The sequence below is a fragment of the Carcharhinus amblyrhynchos genome, chromosome 2 (assembly GCF_965287045.1).
Source record: "Carcharhinus amblyrhynchos chromosome 2, sCarAmb.v2.hapA, whole genome shotgun sequence".
NCBI lineage: Eukaryota > Metazoa > Chordata > Chondrichthyes > Carcharhiniformes > Carcharhinidae > Carcharhinus > Carcharhinus amblyrhynchos.
Window position 1 is genome coordinate 147,843,146 of NC_137325.1, and position 18,538 is coordinate 147,861,683.

General features: G+C 43.6%; 1 protein-coding gene across 1 annotated transcript in view; it reads left to right on the forward strand.

The window, feature by feature from the left end:
• LOC145359509 (repressor of RNA polymerase III transcription MAF1 homolog) overlaps positions 1–17,019 on the forward strand; it is a 56,855-nt gene extending 39,836 nt beyond the window's left edge. The window contains exons 5-8 of the mRNA XM_080214135.1: positions 1,827–1,948; positions 4,218–4,337; positions 10,454–10,579; positions 12,684–17,019. Coding sequence (XP_080070261.1) covers positions 1,827–1,948; positions 4,218–4,337; positions 10,454–10,579; positions 12,684–12,705 — 390 coding nt within the window. The 3' untranslated portion in view covers positions 12,706–17,019. The remainder of the gene's footprint in view (positions 1–1,826; positions 1,949–4,217; positions 4,338–10,453; positions 10,580–12,683) is intronic.
• The last annotated feature ends 1,519 nt before the right edge of the window (positions 17,020–18,538 follow it).

Here is an 18,538-nt window from a genome sequence, read left to right on the forward strand (position 1 = left end):
CATTTATTGTTCATCCCTAGTTGCCCTTGTTCAGAGGGCAGTTGAGAGTCAACCATATTGCTATGGCTCTGGAGTCACATGTAGGTCAGACCAGGGTAAGGATGGCAGATTTTCTCCCCTAAAGGGCATTAGTGAACCAGATGGGTTTTTGCAACCAATCAACAATGGTTTCATGGTCATCAGTAGACTTTTTAATTCCAGAGTTTTCTTTTATTGAATTCAAATTCTGCATCTGCAGTCACACTAAGGTATTAGGACAGATGAACTAAAGCAAGAGGTGAGTTTTAAGCAGCATCTTGTGAGGGTGGTGGGTTTGAGAGGGACTTCCAGAGCTCAGGGTCTTGGCAGCTGAAGGCAGCCACTGATGTTGGAGTGATTGAAATCTGAGAGAGAATCATAACGCTACAGTGCAGAAAGAGGCCATCTGGCCCATTTGAGTCTGCACTGACCACAATCCCACCCAGGCCCTACCCCCATATCACTACACATACACCTCAGAACACTAAGAGGCAATTTTAGCATGGCCAATGAACCTAACCCCCACATCTTTGGACTGTGGGAGGAAACCGGAACACCTGGAGGAAACCCACAAAGATGTGAGAAAGTGCAAACTCCAGTGAGCTGAGCTGGGAATCGAACCCAGGTCACTGGAGCTGTGAAGCAGTGTTGTTAACCACTGTGCTACTGTGTTGATCCTCTAAGAGGAGAGTAGTTATGACACTTGTAGAGCTGGAGGTGATGAGGCTTGGGAGGAACAAGGCCATGGAGCTGAAAACCAAAGTGTGAATTTTAAAGACATGCTTAACTGGGAACCATAGAAGGATAGAAAATTTATTGCACAAGAAGTCATTTTGCTTTGTCAATGCTGTTTGGAAAAGAACTACCTGTCCTAATCCCACTTTGCAGCTCTTGGTCTGTAGCCCTATAGGTTACAATTCTTCAAATGCATTGCCAAGTATTTTTAAACTCCAGCACTGGAGGTTAGTGAGCACAGGTGATGGGTGAATGGGGCATGGTACAAGTAAGGACATAGGCAGCAAAATGTTGGATGAGAAGTTTTTAGTGGGTAGTATGTGGGAAGCTGGACAGGAGTTCTTTTGGAATAGTCATTTCAGGCTCTCAGCAACAGAGTTGAGATGGAACTGGGTGGTCTTAGTCATGCCACAGATTGCAGGTTGATACCTTGTCAATACCAAGGTTGTGAATGGTTTGGTTTGACCCAAGGCAATTGCTGGAGAAGAGATGGAGTTCAAATGAAAGCAAAATACTGCTGATCATGGCAATCTGAAAATAAAAGCAGCAAGTGCTGGAAATACTCAGCTGGTCTGCCAGAGACCAATATTGCTACTACAGAGCTTATCCCAAAGTCAGGACCACAACACCACTCTGTTTCTCTCCCCAGATGCTTCCAGACCCACTGAGCTTTTCCATCAGATTTCCAGCATCCAATGGGCAGAGTTCCCAGTTTGAAGACTTTTTTCTTCCCTTGGTTTGTGCACCAGGGGCCGTAGTAAAAGTTTGTGAATATTGGGCTAGGATGTGTGAAACCTTGGAGGAAGTTTAAGCATTGGGCTAGGAAAGGGGGAGCTGGTTGGAATGGTCTTAATGTTAGTGACAAAAGAGCTACTCCACTTGGAGCTGAGGAGTGGAGTTTGAGACAGTGATTTAGAGTAAAAGAAAAGCTGTGGTTCTCTTTGCACATTCTGCAATAAGAACAATTTGACAGATGAAAGCAAGACCCTAGATTACTTAAGGCAAATAGGGATTATCTGTCATATCCATTCAATGTTCTACAGGTATCTCCATTTAATGTTTAATTTGTTTAGGTGGTGAATGCTGTCAACACCAGCCTGTTTTCAGCTGTTGGAGAGGAGTTTAATACACTGAAGCCTCAACTTTGGGATGCTGTCGATGAAGAGATCTGTCTGTCAGAGTGTGACATCTACAGGTAATATGAAAAAGGATTAATTTAACACTATCATTACAGGTATTTACATGCCTGTACTTTCCCTGAGCTTGGCTCAATTAGAAACTGTCTTGCCTGTCTGAAGGTCTTGGATGCAGGCCCTACTCGAGCACTTGACCAAATCTAAGCTGGCACTTGCATTGTAAGAGTGACAATAACTGAAGTCCCTTTAACCTGACCAGTGAATATAAAAGCACCTTGCATTATTTGAGGAGCTGGAGAATTTGACCTATCCAACCATTTTTCTTCAACCAACATCTCTGGAAACAGAATAACATAACTTGTTATTGTTTGTGGAGTCTTATTTTGCAAATTCGCTGCAACATTATTTTTATGTAATTATCCTTGCATATTTCCTGCTGTATGTTAACAAACTTTGACCTTCTTGACCAGGCTGATTTTTATAACTATAAGTGTTGTCTATTGAAGAAAAATATAAGAGGAGAGTAAACCATTTGGCCCTACAGGCCTGATCCAGCAGTCAGTATGATGGCTGATCCTCTGCCTCAATGCCATACCCTGTGCGTACTGTTGATGCCTTTAGAATTGGGAAATCTATTTCCACCTATATATTGAGTAATGTGGCTTCCACCGCCTTCCATTGGTAGAGAATTTCACAGGTTCACCACCCTCTGAGTGAAGACATATCTCCTCAGCTACCCTGTATCCTCAGACCGTGATCTGCTGTTCTAGACAACCAGCCAGAGGAAACATCCTTGCATCCAGTTTGTCCAGCCCTGTCAGAATTTTATACATTGAGATCTTCCACGCTCATTCTTTTAAATTCCAGTGCATATAGGCCCAGTCAACCCAATTGCTCCTTGTATAATAATCCAACCATCCCAGGAATCAGTCTGTGAATGTTGGCTGCATTCCCTGGAAGGCAAATGTCTCCTTAAAGGAGACTGGATCTGAACATATACTCTAGATGTGGTCTCACCAAGGCCCTGTAAAGTTGCAGGAAGACATGCTTCTCTACTTGAGGCCACTTCCAATGGAGACCAACATACCATTTGCCTTCCTCACTGCTTGTACCTGCATGCTTGCTTTCAATGACTTGTGTACTCAGGCACCCAGATTGGCTTGTACGTTGTTTCCCAGTCTCAGCATTTAAATAATACTCTGCCATTCTGTTGCTGTGTCCAATGTGAATATCTTCACATTTATCCTGAGCATTGAGTGATTATTGAAGTTAATAGGTAAAGCACATTTGTCTGTGTAACTACCTGGAAAAAAATCATTTATGTTGTGATCCATGACATGGTGGAACTAGAGACAGTGCACTCCTTGCATCTGGGTTCTAACAGCTAGTGGTACATTGCATTTGAGTTAGGAGAGGAAAAAATAGGATTTCTGTTCTTGGACATTGGTGACCTGTGCAAATAAGAACTCAATTAAGGCCTGTGACTGGAGTGCCCTAAAGTGGTTGAGTGTTTCCAGTATTTTTTCTATTTTAGCTGTCCTTCAGGATGCCACAGGTTATAAACAACAAAACCTATTTAGAATTTTCTACAAGAAGGTATATTTGCTAATAGGCTGAATTCTGCAGTTTTCTGCTGATATTTGGACTAAATTGCTTGGACACTATGGACTAGTTTGTACCTGACAATTTGAGTTGGATAAAAAACCTGGTGTTTTACGAAGGATTAATCATAGAGATTTTGGGCGGCACAGTGGTTATCACTGCTGCCTCAGTGCCAGGGACTTGGAATCAGTTCCTGGCTTGGGTCACTGTGTAGTTTGCATGTTCTCCCTGTGTCTGGGTTTTGTCCAGGTGTTCTAGTTTCCTTCCACAGTCCAAACATGTGGGTTAGTTGGGTTGGCCATACTAAATTTCCCCTTATTGTCTGGAGGACCAGCTAGGCTATATGCAAGGGGTGATGGGGATGGGACCTGGGTGAGACTGTGGTTGATGCTGACTCAATGGCCGAATGGCCTGCAGTGTGTGATTCTATCTTCCAAATCCTGGAGCCAGCCAAGTCGATCTTTCTGGTCCTCTATATCCAGCACAGGATGGCCAGGGACAATGTAACAGTCAGTGTCTTCAGGATGAAAGCTAATGCTGTAATGTGTAGATCTGGGCTCTTTGAATATGTAGATGATGTGTGTGAGACTCATTTAAATGAAAGATGTAATGACCCTCCTTATTGTAGTAAACTTCAGCCATAGGCTTGGTCGTCATTTCTTTTTATATGAAGTCAGTTTATTAAGTGATTTTATTTTAATGGTGTGTGGATTTACTTCCTTTCAGCTACAATCCAGATCTGGACTCTGACCCGTATGGCGAGGAGGGTAGTCTTTGGTCTTTTAACTATTTCTTCTACAACAAGAAACTGAAAAGGATAGTGTTTTTCACATGCCGTTCAGTCAGGTGAGATTTGTTTTTAATGTTAAAGTGCTCTTATTGTGAGTGATCAGTATGTCCTGTTTGGAAAAGAGTGTCTCTTACTCGTGTGTATTTCAATTAAATAATTCAGTAGCAAGCTCTTGTAGGTTTAAATCAAAAGTTATTTATCACTTGCTCTGAATTAATGTACCACCTCTCAGTCTCGCATGCACAAACATACAAATTGTGCATTTTTTTAGGAGTTGCAGACACTTCAGTCTTTGGTCTTCAGTGTGGCAGTCCTGTGGTCTCTTAAATGGGAGTCCATTAACACAGATTCAGAGCATATTGTGAAGTTTTGTGTCAAATATGAGGTTGGTTCTTGAGTGAAATTTGAAAATGAAACTTTAGATGCTTAATGACAACTGATGGTCTGCTGTGTCTAGAGGCAATAAGGGTGCAGTCCTTGAAACAAAGGTTAAATAAAGAGCATTGAGTATAAAAATTGGCAGGTCATGTTGCAGCTGTACAGAACCTTGGTTAGGCCTCATTTAGAATATTGTGTACAATTCTGGTCACCACACTACCAAAAGGATGTGGGGACTTTGGAAGAAATTTATCAGGATGTTGCCTGGTCTAGAAGGTATTAGCTATGAGAAGAGGTTGGATAAGCTTGGTTGCTGTCACAGGAATGACAGGTTGAGGGGTGACCTGACCTGACAGAAGTTTACAAAATTGAGTGGCATGGACAGAGTGAATAGTCAGATGTTCTTTAGAAGGATAAAAAGTCAAGTACTAGGGACCGTAGATATAAGGTGCGTGGAGGAAAAATTAAAGATGTGCGAATCAGGTTTTTTACATAAAGGGTGGTGAATGTCTGGAACACGCTGTCCAGGGAGGTGGTGGGAGCAGGTACGATAGTGGCATTTAAGGGGTAACTGGATGAATACATGGATAGGATGGGAATGGAAGGATACAGGCTCTGCAAGTGTGTATGATTTTAGTTTAGGCAGGCAGCATGATCAGTGCCAATTTGGAGGGCAGAATGGCCTGTTCCTGCCCTATGCTGTTCATTGTTCTTATTGTGGAAAATAAAAAGTTAATGGCATTAGGGTATTGGCATGGGTAGAAGATTGCTTGGGTACCAGGCATAAATGGTTCTTTTTGGCAAATGGAGTGTGTAGATGAGGGAACAAAGTGCAGATCTGAGTTAGGTGAGTGGGGAGTTTTGGTGAAGGAGGTCTTTGTTTTTCTTGATCTGTAGGAATTGGTCTCTTTCTTACAGGAGCTGAGTATCTGACAAGCAGCTCGTCTATTTCATTTGAGGTTTGAAATAGTAAAGCTATTTTAAAAAATAGATACTAAAAAAGCAACCTTAGTGAATAATGTAATTAAACGCATTAAGGACGGCAGGCTGCAGCATCTAGGAGCCGGGTGCTGGTGTGCTGTGGGATAAAACACATTTGCAATAAATGTTTGTGGCTGGAGAAGCTTTGTCTCAGAAATTGAACTGGAGGCTGAGCTGTAGACTCTGTGGTACGTTGGGGAGGGAAAAGTTACCTGGCTGCTTTGTATCCAGAGGCAGTCACGGAACTTTGGTTGGGGTCTTGATTTAGTCATAGAATCCCTACAGTGCAGAAGGATGCCATTTGGCTCAAGTCTGCACCAACCACAATCCCATACAGGCCCTATCCCCATAACTCTCCTTATCTACCCTGCTAATCCCCCTGACACTAAGGGGCAATTTAGCAAGGCCAACCAATCTGACCTGCACCTCTTTGGACAATGGGAGGAAACCGGAGCACTTAAAGGAAACTCATGCCGACATAGTACTGAGTACTTCGCCTCAGTATTCACAGTGGAAGCTGATCTGGGAGATTTTGTTATGGATTTGCAGCAGATGGAAAAGATTGAGTACGTGAATATTAAGGAGGAGGATGTGTTGGAACTTTTGAATTCTATCAAGGTAGATAAGTCGCCTGGACCAGATGGGATGTACCCCAGGATACTGTGGGAGGCGAGGGAAGAGATTGCAGAGCCCCTGGCGATGATCTTTGCGTCGTCAATGGAGACGGGAGAGGTTCCGGAGGATTGGAGGATTGCGGATGTAGTTCCTATTTTCAAGAAAGGGAACAGAGATAGCCCGGGAAATTACCGACCGGTGAGTCTGACCTCAGTTGGTAAGCTGATGGAGAGGCTTCTGAGGGACAAGATTTACGAACATTTGGAGAGGTTTGACATGATCAGGAATAGTCAGCATGGATTTGTCAAGGGCAGGTCGTGCCTTACAAGCCTAGTTGAGTTCTTCGAAAATGTGACTGAACACATTGACGAAGGAAGTGCCGTGGACGTAGTGTACATGGACTTCAGCAAGGCGTTTGATAAGGTCCCCCATGCGAGACTTCTTGAGAAGGTGAGAGGGCATGGGATCCAAGGGCCTTTGGCCTTGTGGATCCAGAATTGGCTTGCCTGCAGAAGGCAGAGAGTGGTTGTGGATGGGGCTTTTTCTGAATGGAGGTCAGTCACCAGCGGAGTGCCTCAAGGATCTGTTCTGGGACCCTTGTTGTTTGTCATTTTCATAAATGACCTGGATGAGGAAGTGGAGGGATGGGTTAGTAAGTTCGCTGATGACACGAAGGTCGGTGGTGTTGTGGATGGTCTGGAAGGATGGAAAAAGTTGCAGCAGGACATAGATAGGATGCAGGACTGGGCGGAGAAGTGGCAGATGGACTTCAACGCGGATAAATGTGTAGTTGTCCATTTTGGCAGAACCAACGGGATGAACGAGTACACTATCAAGGGCAGAAGTCTGAGTAGTGTTGAAGAGCAGAAGGATCTAGGGGTCCGGGTCCACAGGACTCTTAAATTGGCCTCGCAGGTGGAGGAGGTGGTCAAGAAGGTGTATGGTGTACTGGCCTTCATTAATCGAGGGATTGAGTTTAGGAGTCAGGAGGTAATGCTGCAACTTCATAAGACCCTTGTCAGGCCTCATTTAGAGTATTGTGCGCAGTTCTGGTCGCCTCACTATAGGAAAGATGTAGAAGCTATTGAGGGTACAGAAGAGATTTACAAGGATGTTGCCTGGACTGGGAGGCATGCCTTATGAAGTTAGGTTGAGGGAGCTGGGACTCTTTTCCCTGGAGAGATGAAGGTTGAGAGGCGACCTGATAGAAGTTTACAAAATGTTGAGAGGAATAGATAGGGTGGACTCTCAGAGGCTATTTCCCCGGGTTGAAATGGTTGCTACGAGAGGACACAGATTTAAGGTGCAAGGAGGGAAGTTCAGAAGTGATGTTAGGGGTAAGTTTTTCACTCAGAGGGTGGTGAGTGAATGGAATCGGCTGCCGTCAGTGGTGGTGGAGGCGAACTCGCTGGGGTCTCTTAAAAGACTTCTGGATGAGTATATGGGGTTTTATGGGATTGGGGGTTATAGATAGGTCTGTAGGTTGGTAGGTGTTGATGTGATCGGCGCAACTTGTGGGCCGAAGGGCCTGTTTGTGCTGTAGTGTTCTATGTTCTATAGGGAGAAAATGCAAACTCCACACAGTGACCCAAGCTGGGAATTGAACCCAGGTCCCTGATGCTGTGTGCCAGCAATGTTGCCACTGTTGCCCCTAGTCAGTGGGGGTGTGACTGATTTAGGCAAGTAAAGGATTGGCTTGAATGAGGGGAGCAAAGGCATGGTAGCTAAATTTGTAGATGAGACGGGGGTTGGTAGGGACATACATTGTGAAGAGGACATCAGTACATTGCAGATAAATGTAGCTAGGCTGAGTGACTGGGCACAGATCTGGCAGTTGAAGTATAATTTAGAAAAGGTGAACAAATGTTTTGGCAAGAAGAATAATAAAAAGTGCTACTTTAAACAGAGAATGACTGCACCTGGGAATCCTGCACAAGGCTCTAGGTGTTCTTGAGCATATGTAACTAATATTAGTATGCTGGTACTAGGAAGACTAATGGAATGCTAACCTTTATTACAAGAGGAATTTGACATAGGATAAGAACATGAGAACATAAGAAATAAGAGCAGGAGTAGGCCATCTAGCCCTTCAAGCCTGCCCTGCCATTCAATAAGATCATGGCTGATCTGTCGTGGCTCAGTTCCACATTCCCGCCCTCTCCCCATAACCCTTAATCTCCTCGCTTATCAAAAACCCATCAACCCGCGTCTTAAAAATATTTAGTGAGGCAGCCTCCACCACGTCAACGGGCAGAGAATTCCAGAGGTTCACCACCCTTTGAGTGAAGAAGTTCCTCCTCAACTCTGTTCTAAACCGCCCCCCCCCCTTTATCTTGACTGTGCCCCCTAGTCCTACTGTCCTTTCTGAGCTGGAAGAGTCTCTCCACCTCTATCCTATCCATCCCATTCATCATCTTGTACGTCTCAATGAGATCTCCCCTCATTCTTCTAAACTCCAATGAGTACAAGCCTAGTTTATTCAGCCTCTCCTCATAGCTCAACCCCCTCAACTCTGGTATCAGCCTAGTAAACCTCCTCTGCACTCCCTCCAAGGCCAAAATATCCTTGTGTAAGTACGGTGACCAAAACTGCACACAGTACTCCAGCTGCGGCTTCACCAATGCCCTATACAGCCGCAGCAAGACCTCCCTACTTTATATTCAATCCCCCTCGCTATGAAGGCCAGCATCCCATTAGCCTTCCTGACCACCTGCACCTGCAGGCTGGGTTTTTGTGACTCATGCACAAGGACCCCGAGGTCCCTCTGCACTGTCGCCTGCTGCAGTTTTTCGCCACGTAAGTAATAGTCCTTCCTACCATTATTCCTACCAAAGTGGACCACCTCGCACTTGCCAACATTAAATTCCATTTGCCAGTTCCTGGCCCATTCGCCCAGCCTATCTAGATCCTTCTGCAGACTCTCCACACCCTCCATGCAGTTTGCCGTTCCACCAATCTTGGTGTCATCAGCAAATTTTGACGCCATACACTCGGTTCCCTCCTCCAGATCATCTATATAAATGGTAAATAGCTGAGGCCCCAGCACTGACCCCTGGGGCACTCCACTAGTCACCAACCGCCAATCCGAATAGCACCCATTGACCCCCACTCTCTGCCTCCTATTTGACAACCAATCCTCTATCCACGCTAACACCCTACCCCCCAACTCCATGCCCCCTTACCTTCTGCAATAACCTCTTGTGAGGTGCCTTCTGAAAATGTTATTATGCAGGATATTGATGAGACCACATCTCATACTGCATACAATTTTGGTCTCCTTACTTAAGGAAGGATCTTGGATTTCAACTCCACTTTCCCACTCCCTCTCCATGTTCCTTATACCCTGAGACTAATATGTGCTTTAAGTTTCCTCAGGATGGGGAGTCACTGTCCAGGCCAGCATTTATTGCCCATCCCTAATTTCCCTTGGAGGTGGTGGTGAGCTGCCTTCATGAATTGCTACAGTCTCTTTAGTGTAGGTACAGCCACAGTGGAAGGGGTTCCATGATTTTGACCCAGTGACAGTGAAGCAGCGGTGATGGGATAGTGAGTGACTCGGAGGGGAATCTCCAGGTGGGGGTGTTCCCAGGTATCTGCTGCTCCTGTCCTTTTAGATGGAAGTGGTGGTGGGTTTGGAAGGTGCTGCCTAAGGAGCTTTGAGTTGCTGTGGTGCATCTTGTAGATGGTACACACGGCTGTCACTGTTGGTGGTGGAGGGAGTGGATGTTTGTGGATGGGGTGCCAATCAAGTGGGGCTGCTTTGTCCTGGATGGTATCGAGCTTCTTAAACCTCTGGGTCTGAAGCACCAATCCAAAAGGTCAATTCCTTTCTGAAGCAGGAATGGAGAAGGCTTGAAATAACAACACTTTTCACATGCTGCATTGATTATGCACATAATAGGGTATTGTATTTCAGAAAGATCACATGCTGTCATACTTCAGCTTTGCATTCCACCCCACTGCCCATCCTTGGCTACTCCTCACACCAACCAATCTGAGTTGCCATAGTTTGAGCATCCCTGTACTAGGGTAGCAAAGTACACCTTTGTCACCATAATGAAATACCTCATTAGCATCTTGCCTCTGTTGCTCTGAGCACTGCAGAAAATGAGCTGATGAGATTTGGAGCAGGTTCACTTGCCCAACTTGAAGTTTACCTTGTATACTCCATCTAACTCTTTTCTCCTTTGGTATCCAGTGGCTATTTGTACAGTCAAGGCACTGAAATCAGCAACAACTTTGACATGGATCTGGAAGACGAAGTCCTCCTTAGTCAAGATGAAGAAGATGAAGATGAAGAAGCAGAAGCTATTGAAGAGACCAGGTTTGTCAAATTGAGGTGTCTAATGGGAAGCTGATCTATTTTACACTGTTGAACATTCACACTGAACACGCTTCCCCCGCCCACTCTGCTTTCCAGGAGACAGGCCCCTTACTAACTTCCCCTACCTGACCTGACCTAACCTAGTGCTGGTCATACTGATTAGAGTTCCTACACTCATATTTTGAGTGAGTTAGCTAACTAAACCCAGACTGAATCAAAACTGTATCCTGCTGACTATGGCCAGTCTGAGCTTTGACAAATAGAGAAACATGGAATATTTTAAGGTGCATTTGGTTCAGGATGTCTGTGCCAGTCACAGAAATCCAGCTCAACCATAGCCCTGTACGTTACAGCCTGCAAGTGTTAATCTAAATATTGTTAAATGCCATTAAGGTTTCTACCCACCACTGTTTTTAAGCAATTCTTTCCAGGCCCCACCCCACTCCTTCCATGTGGAAAATATACTGCACCTCCCCTCTAATCTTTCTGCTAATTACTTGTGTATCCCCAGATTATTGAGCCTGGTCTGCCTTGCTGCTCTGTCTAGGTCCCTCAATCCTCTTCTTTCATAACTAAGACTGACCAAGAGGGATTGAGAATAGAATGACTGTTAAAAAAGGAACCCAAAGATCATCTGTCATGTTAATTGTCTGCAACAGAGCTGGAGTTTAATACAGAACTGGGGTAACGAAGGCTAGAGAGTTAATATAGATTAAATGCCAGGTCTGAAGATGTCCAGGGGCAGACAATAGCTGTAGAGCATATGGGATATATAAACAAGGATTGTGCACAAAAGCAGGGACACCAAACTTCTATACTTTTCCTACTCTTTCCATCACCTTGAACTTCCATCTTTCCTTAGTTTCTTTCTCACTTTCTCCTGGCCCTCTGCAAGCTCTGCTTGTCCATGAAATTCAGTAACAAGTCTCTCAACACCAGGTTAAAGTCCACCCCTGTTGGTGAGACTTCTTTCTGTGTTTACCCCTGTCCAACACTGGCATCTCCATTTCCATGAAATTCACAGCCTCTTTCCTATTCCCATTAAATTGCTGGTCCGCCATGTTCATCCCCTCTTCTAAATCCTGGGTGACTGTGACCACTGTGGACTCTTCCTCTTTTCCTGCTTGATGTCCTTGCAACCTTGGTCACAATTTGACCACAATATCATCTTCCAATGCCTTTCCACTGTTCAGCTGGGTGGGATTTCCTTCCCCTGGATCCATTCTTAACTGTCCAGTCACAACTAGAAAATCATTCTCAATGGCTTCTCTTCTGGCTTTTGTACATTGACCTCAGTGTCATTCCAGGACCAATCCTTGGTTCCCTCGAGTTTCTCATCTGCAAGCTGCCTCTTGGTAACATCATCCAAAGCCACGGCAATTAGTTTCCATGTGTAAGCTGATGGTACTCTGTCACCACCATCTCTCTCGCTGCCTCGACTGTTACTAAATTATCAGGTGACTTATCTAACATCCAGCACTGCCTGGGCAGAAATATCTCCCATTAAAAACTTGTTTCTCTAATATTTAGTCTTACTCCACCCTCCATTCTTCCCTTGGTGACAGACTGAGATTGAGCCAGGATCACAACCTTGGTATCATACTTAATTCTGCATGAACTTTCAAACTCCCATTCCTGCCATATGTGACCAGCACAGTAGTTAGCGCTGCTGCCTCACAGCATCAGGGATCAGGTTCAATTCCCGCTTGATTCACTCTGTGCGTAGTCTGTACGTTCCCCTGTGTCTGCGTGGATTTCCTCCCACAGCCCAAAAGACATGGGGTTAGATGCATTGACCATGCTAAATACTTCCTCAGTGTACCTGAACAGGCTCTGGAGTGTGGCGACTAGGGGATTTTCACTAACTTCACTGCAGTGTTAATGTAAGCCTAATTCTAATGCCACTTGAACTTAAATTCCAAAGTTTGTTTTCTGGCTGTTATTCTGAATAAGATTCAGAAAGGAATCAGTGTTTGTATATCTGTACCTTAGCAAGGAGCCATCAGCTTCTAAGATGGAGATAATTGAGGGGAGTGGAATATTTGGATTTTTTTACTACAATGTTGATTAATGTGTGTGAACCTTTTCTTTTTTTTCCCCTCAGGTACCAGGCCGTGTGCGTCTAAACAGTGAGCACATCATCCATTCTTCATGTCTGCTTCCTCTCACCTCCAGACTGCAGTTGTGTGAAGCTGAAAGACCAACACTTCCCTCATTTTTAATCTCAGGCATTGAAACTTTTATTTTGACTTTGGTGCACACCTGTTAGCAGACTCCTAGTTCTGAGAGGATTGCACCAGGAACTATCAGGAGGCCTTTGGTTTGAAAATGGCTGCTTCCAGTCCCTTGACCCAGGATTACCAGAGTGGATGTACCTGTTCTTTTGACTCCATTGCTGACATTCATCTCTTGTTATATATGTTGTGCAGCATGTTTAGGAAGCCAAGTGAACAAGCTCTTGTCTTCTGCAAGCAGAAAGTATGAACACATCAGTGTATTCCATGGATCAGGGTCAGCTTTGCACTTACAAGATCTCAGCTGTTGTCAAGGATTTGATCTTTTTGGGACACAACTGAAAATCAGCATACCATCAACTTCTGGCAGATCCCACAAAGCACCCCCCACCTCTGAGCATCTGGTGGTCTGTGCTGCTGGCTTTTAGCTGGTCTGTAGATGGCTGATTGCAACAGACTAGATCAGGTTTCACACCCCAAGAACAACTATTAATCTTCACCTTGTTTTGCTTTGAGTGTTTGTGCCCTGTGAAGCTCTTTATACCCTCCCTTGCCCCATTTAGAAGGGAGATAAAACCTCTCAGGCTTTCCTTATTCAGCAGGCTAGGTGATGATTTAGATTTTTGCTGTGCCTCCATTCTGGTTCTAAATTGGAGCTTGCAATGTGGCTGAGCCCTCTTGTCTCATCCTGAGAAGCTGTTTTTAGAGTTAATTTTTTGGTTTATAAAAATAAATTGTACAAACTTAAATCCTTTGAGTATATTGCTCATGTATAATTTTTATTTTTGTGACAATTAAGGCATAACTTTGGTTTTAAAAGAAGGATGACGTTGCATTTGAGGTCACGTAACCTGTATTGAAGCTTAACCTGTCATACAGGGACGAGCAAGTGTTTCCATTAGTCAACAGGCAAAGCAATTCAAAATTGATTTGGACCACTTGCAAAGTGAGTCCCAATTTCCTGCTTTCTTCAGCTGGAACTGGGCAGCAGTGATGGGATGAGACTGTGAGGCAGCCCTTAATATTGGGCTGTTCCCCTTTTCAGAATCTTGTTACACCCATGGTGTTTTACCATTGTCTTGTTGTCGCACCTTAAGGATGCACCAATTTGAGTTCCCTAGCTTTCCCAGCTTCTAGTGTCCGGATGTGTTACATAATCCAGTTTGCAGTCCATTTGACAGGATATAATGCAAGCTAATTCTAACAGTCATCTGACTTCATTATTCCAATAGTGAGGGTGGAGTTACAGGATAGAAGGACAGGGAAAATGCGCTGTCTTTAAATTTGACACATGCTGCTGTTCTGGATGGAGGCAGTATGGGCAGGGGAGACTTAAGTTTCATTTATTTTCCCCTTTCACCATTGGGGGATACAGATTTTTATTATTTCTAGTTTAAAATAGAAACTTGTTCTGAATACACTGCTCTCCCTCCCTATCTGAAATAGTATTCCATTTTTGAGTAGTCTTTTCGACAAATCCATTGCAATATAGGGTGGTGTAAGATCAGAGTGGATCTACAGCCTCTCGAGCCCACTGTCATTCAATTCAATCATGGTTGAAATCAACTCCAATTTTCCACCCTCTCATATCCTGTCGTTCTGAGTTTAAAATTACATCCACGTCCAGTTTGAATATATGATGAAGCATCTACAATCCTCTGCAATGGGAATTCTAAAGATTCACAGTTGGGTTGAACCATCTGGGTGGGAGTTGGATTGTATCTGTCATGGTATACCCAGGTATACCTGTATCCACTGCATTACATTACAAAGTGAATTGATTCACAAGCTTACTAATTCACAATCTGAATACAGTCAAACCTGCTTGGCAAATTGCTTTTGTTTAGCAGCCGGTAAATAATGAGATTACTATTTGTTGACTTGATGGTGCTCTTGTCTTTGCTGTTTTCAGCCCCCAATACTTCACCTGAGGTTTTTCTGGTATTAGGGATCTGGGAAAGCCTGCATCCCAGATACAGTTCCAAAGCTCAAACCTGAAACCACCTTCAGCAGTTTTATTTTGAAGCAGACTTGGAAACTTTGCACTTTTCTTTCTGTATATAAAGTTTATAATTTCCACAAGATTGTCAAGATCCTGGATGCTCCAAGTACTCATAAAACAGAACCATAGGACCGAGAGACAACACTGTCACATGGAGTGCCAGAGTTGGGCTTGTTTAATATTTTTAAATAAATCACCAGCATCATTGAACACGTCCATTTATGGCATCCTTCCACTGAGACATAGGAAGCGAGAACTGGATGCAGCACACGGGTTTGATTAATCTACACAACTAACTGGTGTTTGTGTAAAGCCATGTTCAGCTAGCTCCTTGAATTAGTGATGGGGCGAGCTATATTTAGCTGTACGGTACACAGACCGGTCTCCCACTAGACTAATTTTCTGCTGTAAGGCAACATTTGTGAACCAGAAATATACTGGGTTGCAGTGCTTGTGATTTTTATTTGTGTGCGCGCTGTGATTCATTCTGTCAGGAAGACAATACCAGGCTAGTCCATAGGAAATGCTAGATAAAATAACACCAGTTCATCTCCTTCAGCTTCTACCATCCTGATAGTTACATGACCCAATGATAATAGAGTTGCTCATTAGTCAGACCAGTCCATCTTGAGTCTACAACGGACATCAGTAGGAGGCAAGGAAAACCTGTTAGCTGCACACCCCTACACTCACATCCTGAACCAGCGGGTGCCACAGTGATAAGAAATAAGGTTCTGCTCTGGTACTGTTTTGGGTACCACTGGGCACTTGTGCGCCATCTTAAACATTTTTTTTTGAAACTTCCAAGAACTTTGACCTGATTCTCCGTTAGTCTGACAGTGATTTTTAAAATGTGAGCAGGATTCTGGGGCCTCGTTCTGGAAGATTGAATGTATTTTCTCGACTGTTTCACCTGGCTTGGAGAATCTCCTTTTTCTCTCAGCCTTGATGTGGTTGGTTATTTCTTTTCCTGCTGGTCAGAAGGTAGTGGGTCCAAGCCTCATCTAGCCTGGGGTTTACAAGTTAAATGTGAAGGAGGCCCTTAGTGGCTCAGTTTGACTGACTAAATCTGATCAGAAAGCAAACTATCTCTGATATCTGATTCTCAATGTGAGATGCATCTGAAAGTTGTACAACACTCCTTGCAATTATAGATCGATTAGTCCATTTAAGGCAGCCATTGAGCCAAAATCTTTATTACGCTCCAACACACAGCAGTGTCTACTGATTCTACTAAAATACCAGCATACAGGATCTGTATTTGCAAGGAAAAGGAGGTCCTTTGGAGGATTATTCTTATGCTTAGTCACTGTCTCTCAAATATTAATTTGTTTCTGTATCTGTGTATTGGAAACCAGCTACAGGAGGTTTGGGCCTTTTGAGTTTTTTGATTTCCTGATAAGGTTGAGCTTTCTATGTCAATCCCCATAACCTAAACGTCTCACTTCCTGTAAGTCTACACAGACTGCAACCCTGCCTATCTTGGAAAACCCAGCAACTACCTGTTTGACCATCGTAGGGGACAGATGGGGAATGTGGCCAGTATTAGAACAACTGACCAGATTGAATCACCTGCCCTAACATTCTTCAGTATTGGTGAAGGTGTGTAGGCCCTGGTGCTGTCATCATAGAATTAAGTGGGCTTTAGAGGTACAATGAAAGACATTCATATTAAGTTAAGGAGTACTTCAAAATTATGAAATGGTTTGAGAGAAACTTCAGGAGAGTCAGTAACCAGAGACACATGCAGCTGACTTATCTCTCCCTACTTCATGGATTTTGTTAGAACCAAAAGAGTGCTGGAAGCAGATTCGATAATTTTTAAAAGGCAATTGGATCTCTAGTTAAAGAGAAAACATTTGCAGGATAGTAGGGCCAATAGGTAACATTTTTGAGTGCTGCACAGGCTTGATGGGCCGAACAGTCTCCTGTTTTCTAATCCCATAATGAATGGGTTCAAATCACAGTCTGACATGGTCTGAATCTTGTTATCTTTGACAGTAACTGCAATACACCCAATTCCCTTTATAAAAAGGATGGAAAATTAATTGAGTTTTTATTGCACTGATTATTTAAGGGCTGTGTCACTTCATGCTTAAAACTTTTTTTAATATATATATGTTGTGCTAGTGTTAACTTCCATGTTTTACTCTGGTCTTAATATCTTTTCACAAATAAAATCTGCTTTGCTTGCCAAAATGGAATGGTAGCTTTATTTAGAAAAACAAATTCTTAAATTTCTTAGAAGATGGAGTAGCTAGCAGATCTAAATCTTTGCCAAACATTGACGAGGTCCCATTGGTAATATTAGTCAATTTGGGAAGGATGTCAAGCTTTAGAAAAAGTGCAGAGGCAATTTTTTAAAAAGTTCTGGCTAGCCAGCACTTATTGCCCATCCCTAGTTGCCCTTGAAAAGATGGTGGTGACAACTGAGTATGCCATTCCAGAGGGCAGTTAAGAATCAACACATTGCTGTGGCTCTGGATTTGCATGTAGGCCAGAGCAGATAAGGACCACATGATTTTCTTCCCTAAGGGACATTTAGCAAACCAGATGGGTTTTCCCTAGAATGATAGAAATCTTACAGTGCAGAAGTAGGGCATTTGGCCCATCAAATCTGCACCAACAACAATCTCACCTCGGCTTATCTCCACAACCCCACTAATCCCTCTAACCTACGCATCCCAGGACTCTAAGGGGCAATTTAGCTTGGCCAATGTGCCTAACCTGTACATCTTTGGATTGGTTTCAATGGTTTTACGGTCATAAGTAGAGTCTTAATTCCAGATATTCTTTGAATATGAATTCCACTGTTTGCCGTGGTCGCATTTGAATCTGGGTCCCCAGAACGTTAGCTGAGCTTTTGGATTAATAGCTGAGTGATATACCACTGGGCCATTGCATCCCCTGACTAGAATGGTATTGAGGGCAAGGGACATCAGAGTAGAGAAGACAAAGTTGATGGAGGTATTCAAAATCATTTTTGATTGCATAATTAGAATTTGGATTTAGTGACAAAAGAACCTGTTTTTACACTTATGGTATTTGTATGTTCTGTCTGAAAGTTTGATGGAAGCTGATTTTAATTACCTTTAAAAGGGAATTGGATAGATAGTTTCACTGCTGGGTCCAAATCCTGGAACTTCTGCCCTGACAAATCTGTGGGTGTACCTTTACCACATGGACTGCAGATGTCAAGAGGCAGTTTGCCACCATCTTCTCAAGGGGCAATTAGGAGCAGGCCATAAATACTGGCCTATCCCATGACCCTAAATCCCATGAACATTTAGAAAAAATTGTAAAGCTGTGGGAAAACAGGAGAATATTGTTAGTTTCTCCACCTCCACCCACCCCCTCAGAGGCTAGCACCAACATGATGGACAGAATGACCTCTTGTGCTGTTTGATTACAGATGGCTTTCAGTCGAACTGTCTGGAATCTGTGCTTATCTTTCAGATCCCTACAACCGGGGGATGATCCAGTGGATCTGTGCACGCACATTCTGAAAAATTATTCAGAGTTGAACCACTGAACTCTGGCTCCATTTAGTTGTTGTTTATATCTGAAATAATGAAACATCAGCCAAGACCCAAGTCCTTGAGTTTGTTTTTTGGCAGTGAACCTCCAGCAGAGGGACTTGGGAGCAGGTACAGCCCAGATTTACCAGAATGATAGTGGAGGTTCTTTCACATGGTCCCAGTTCTTTTTAATACAGGAGAAATG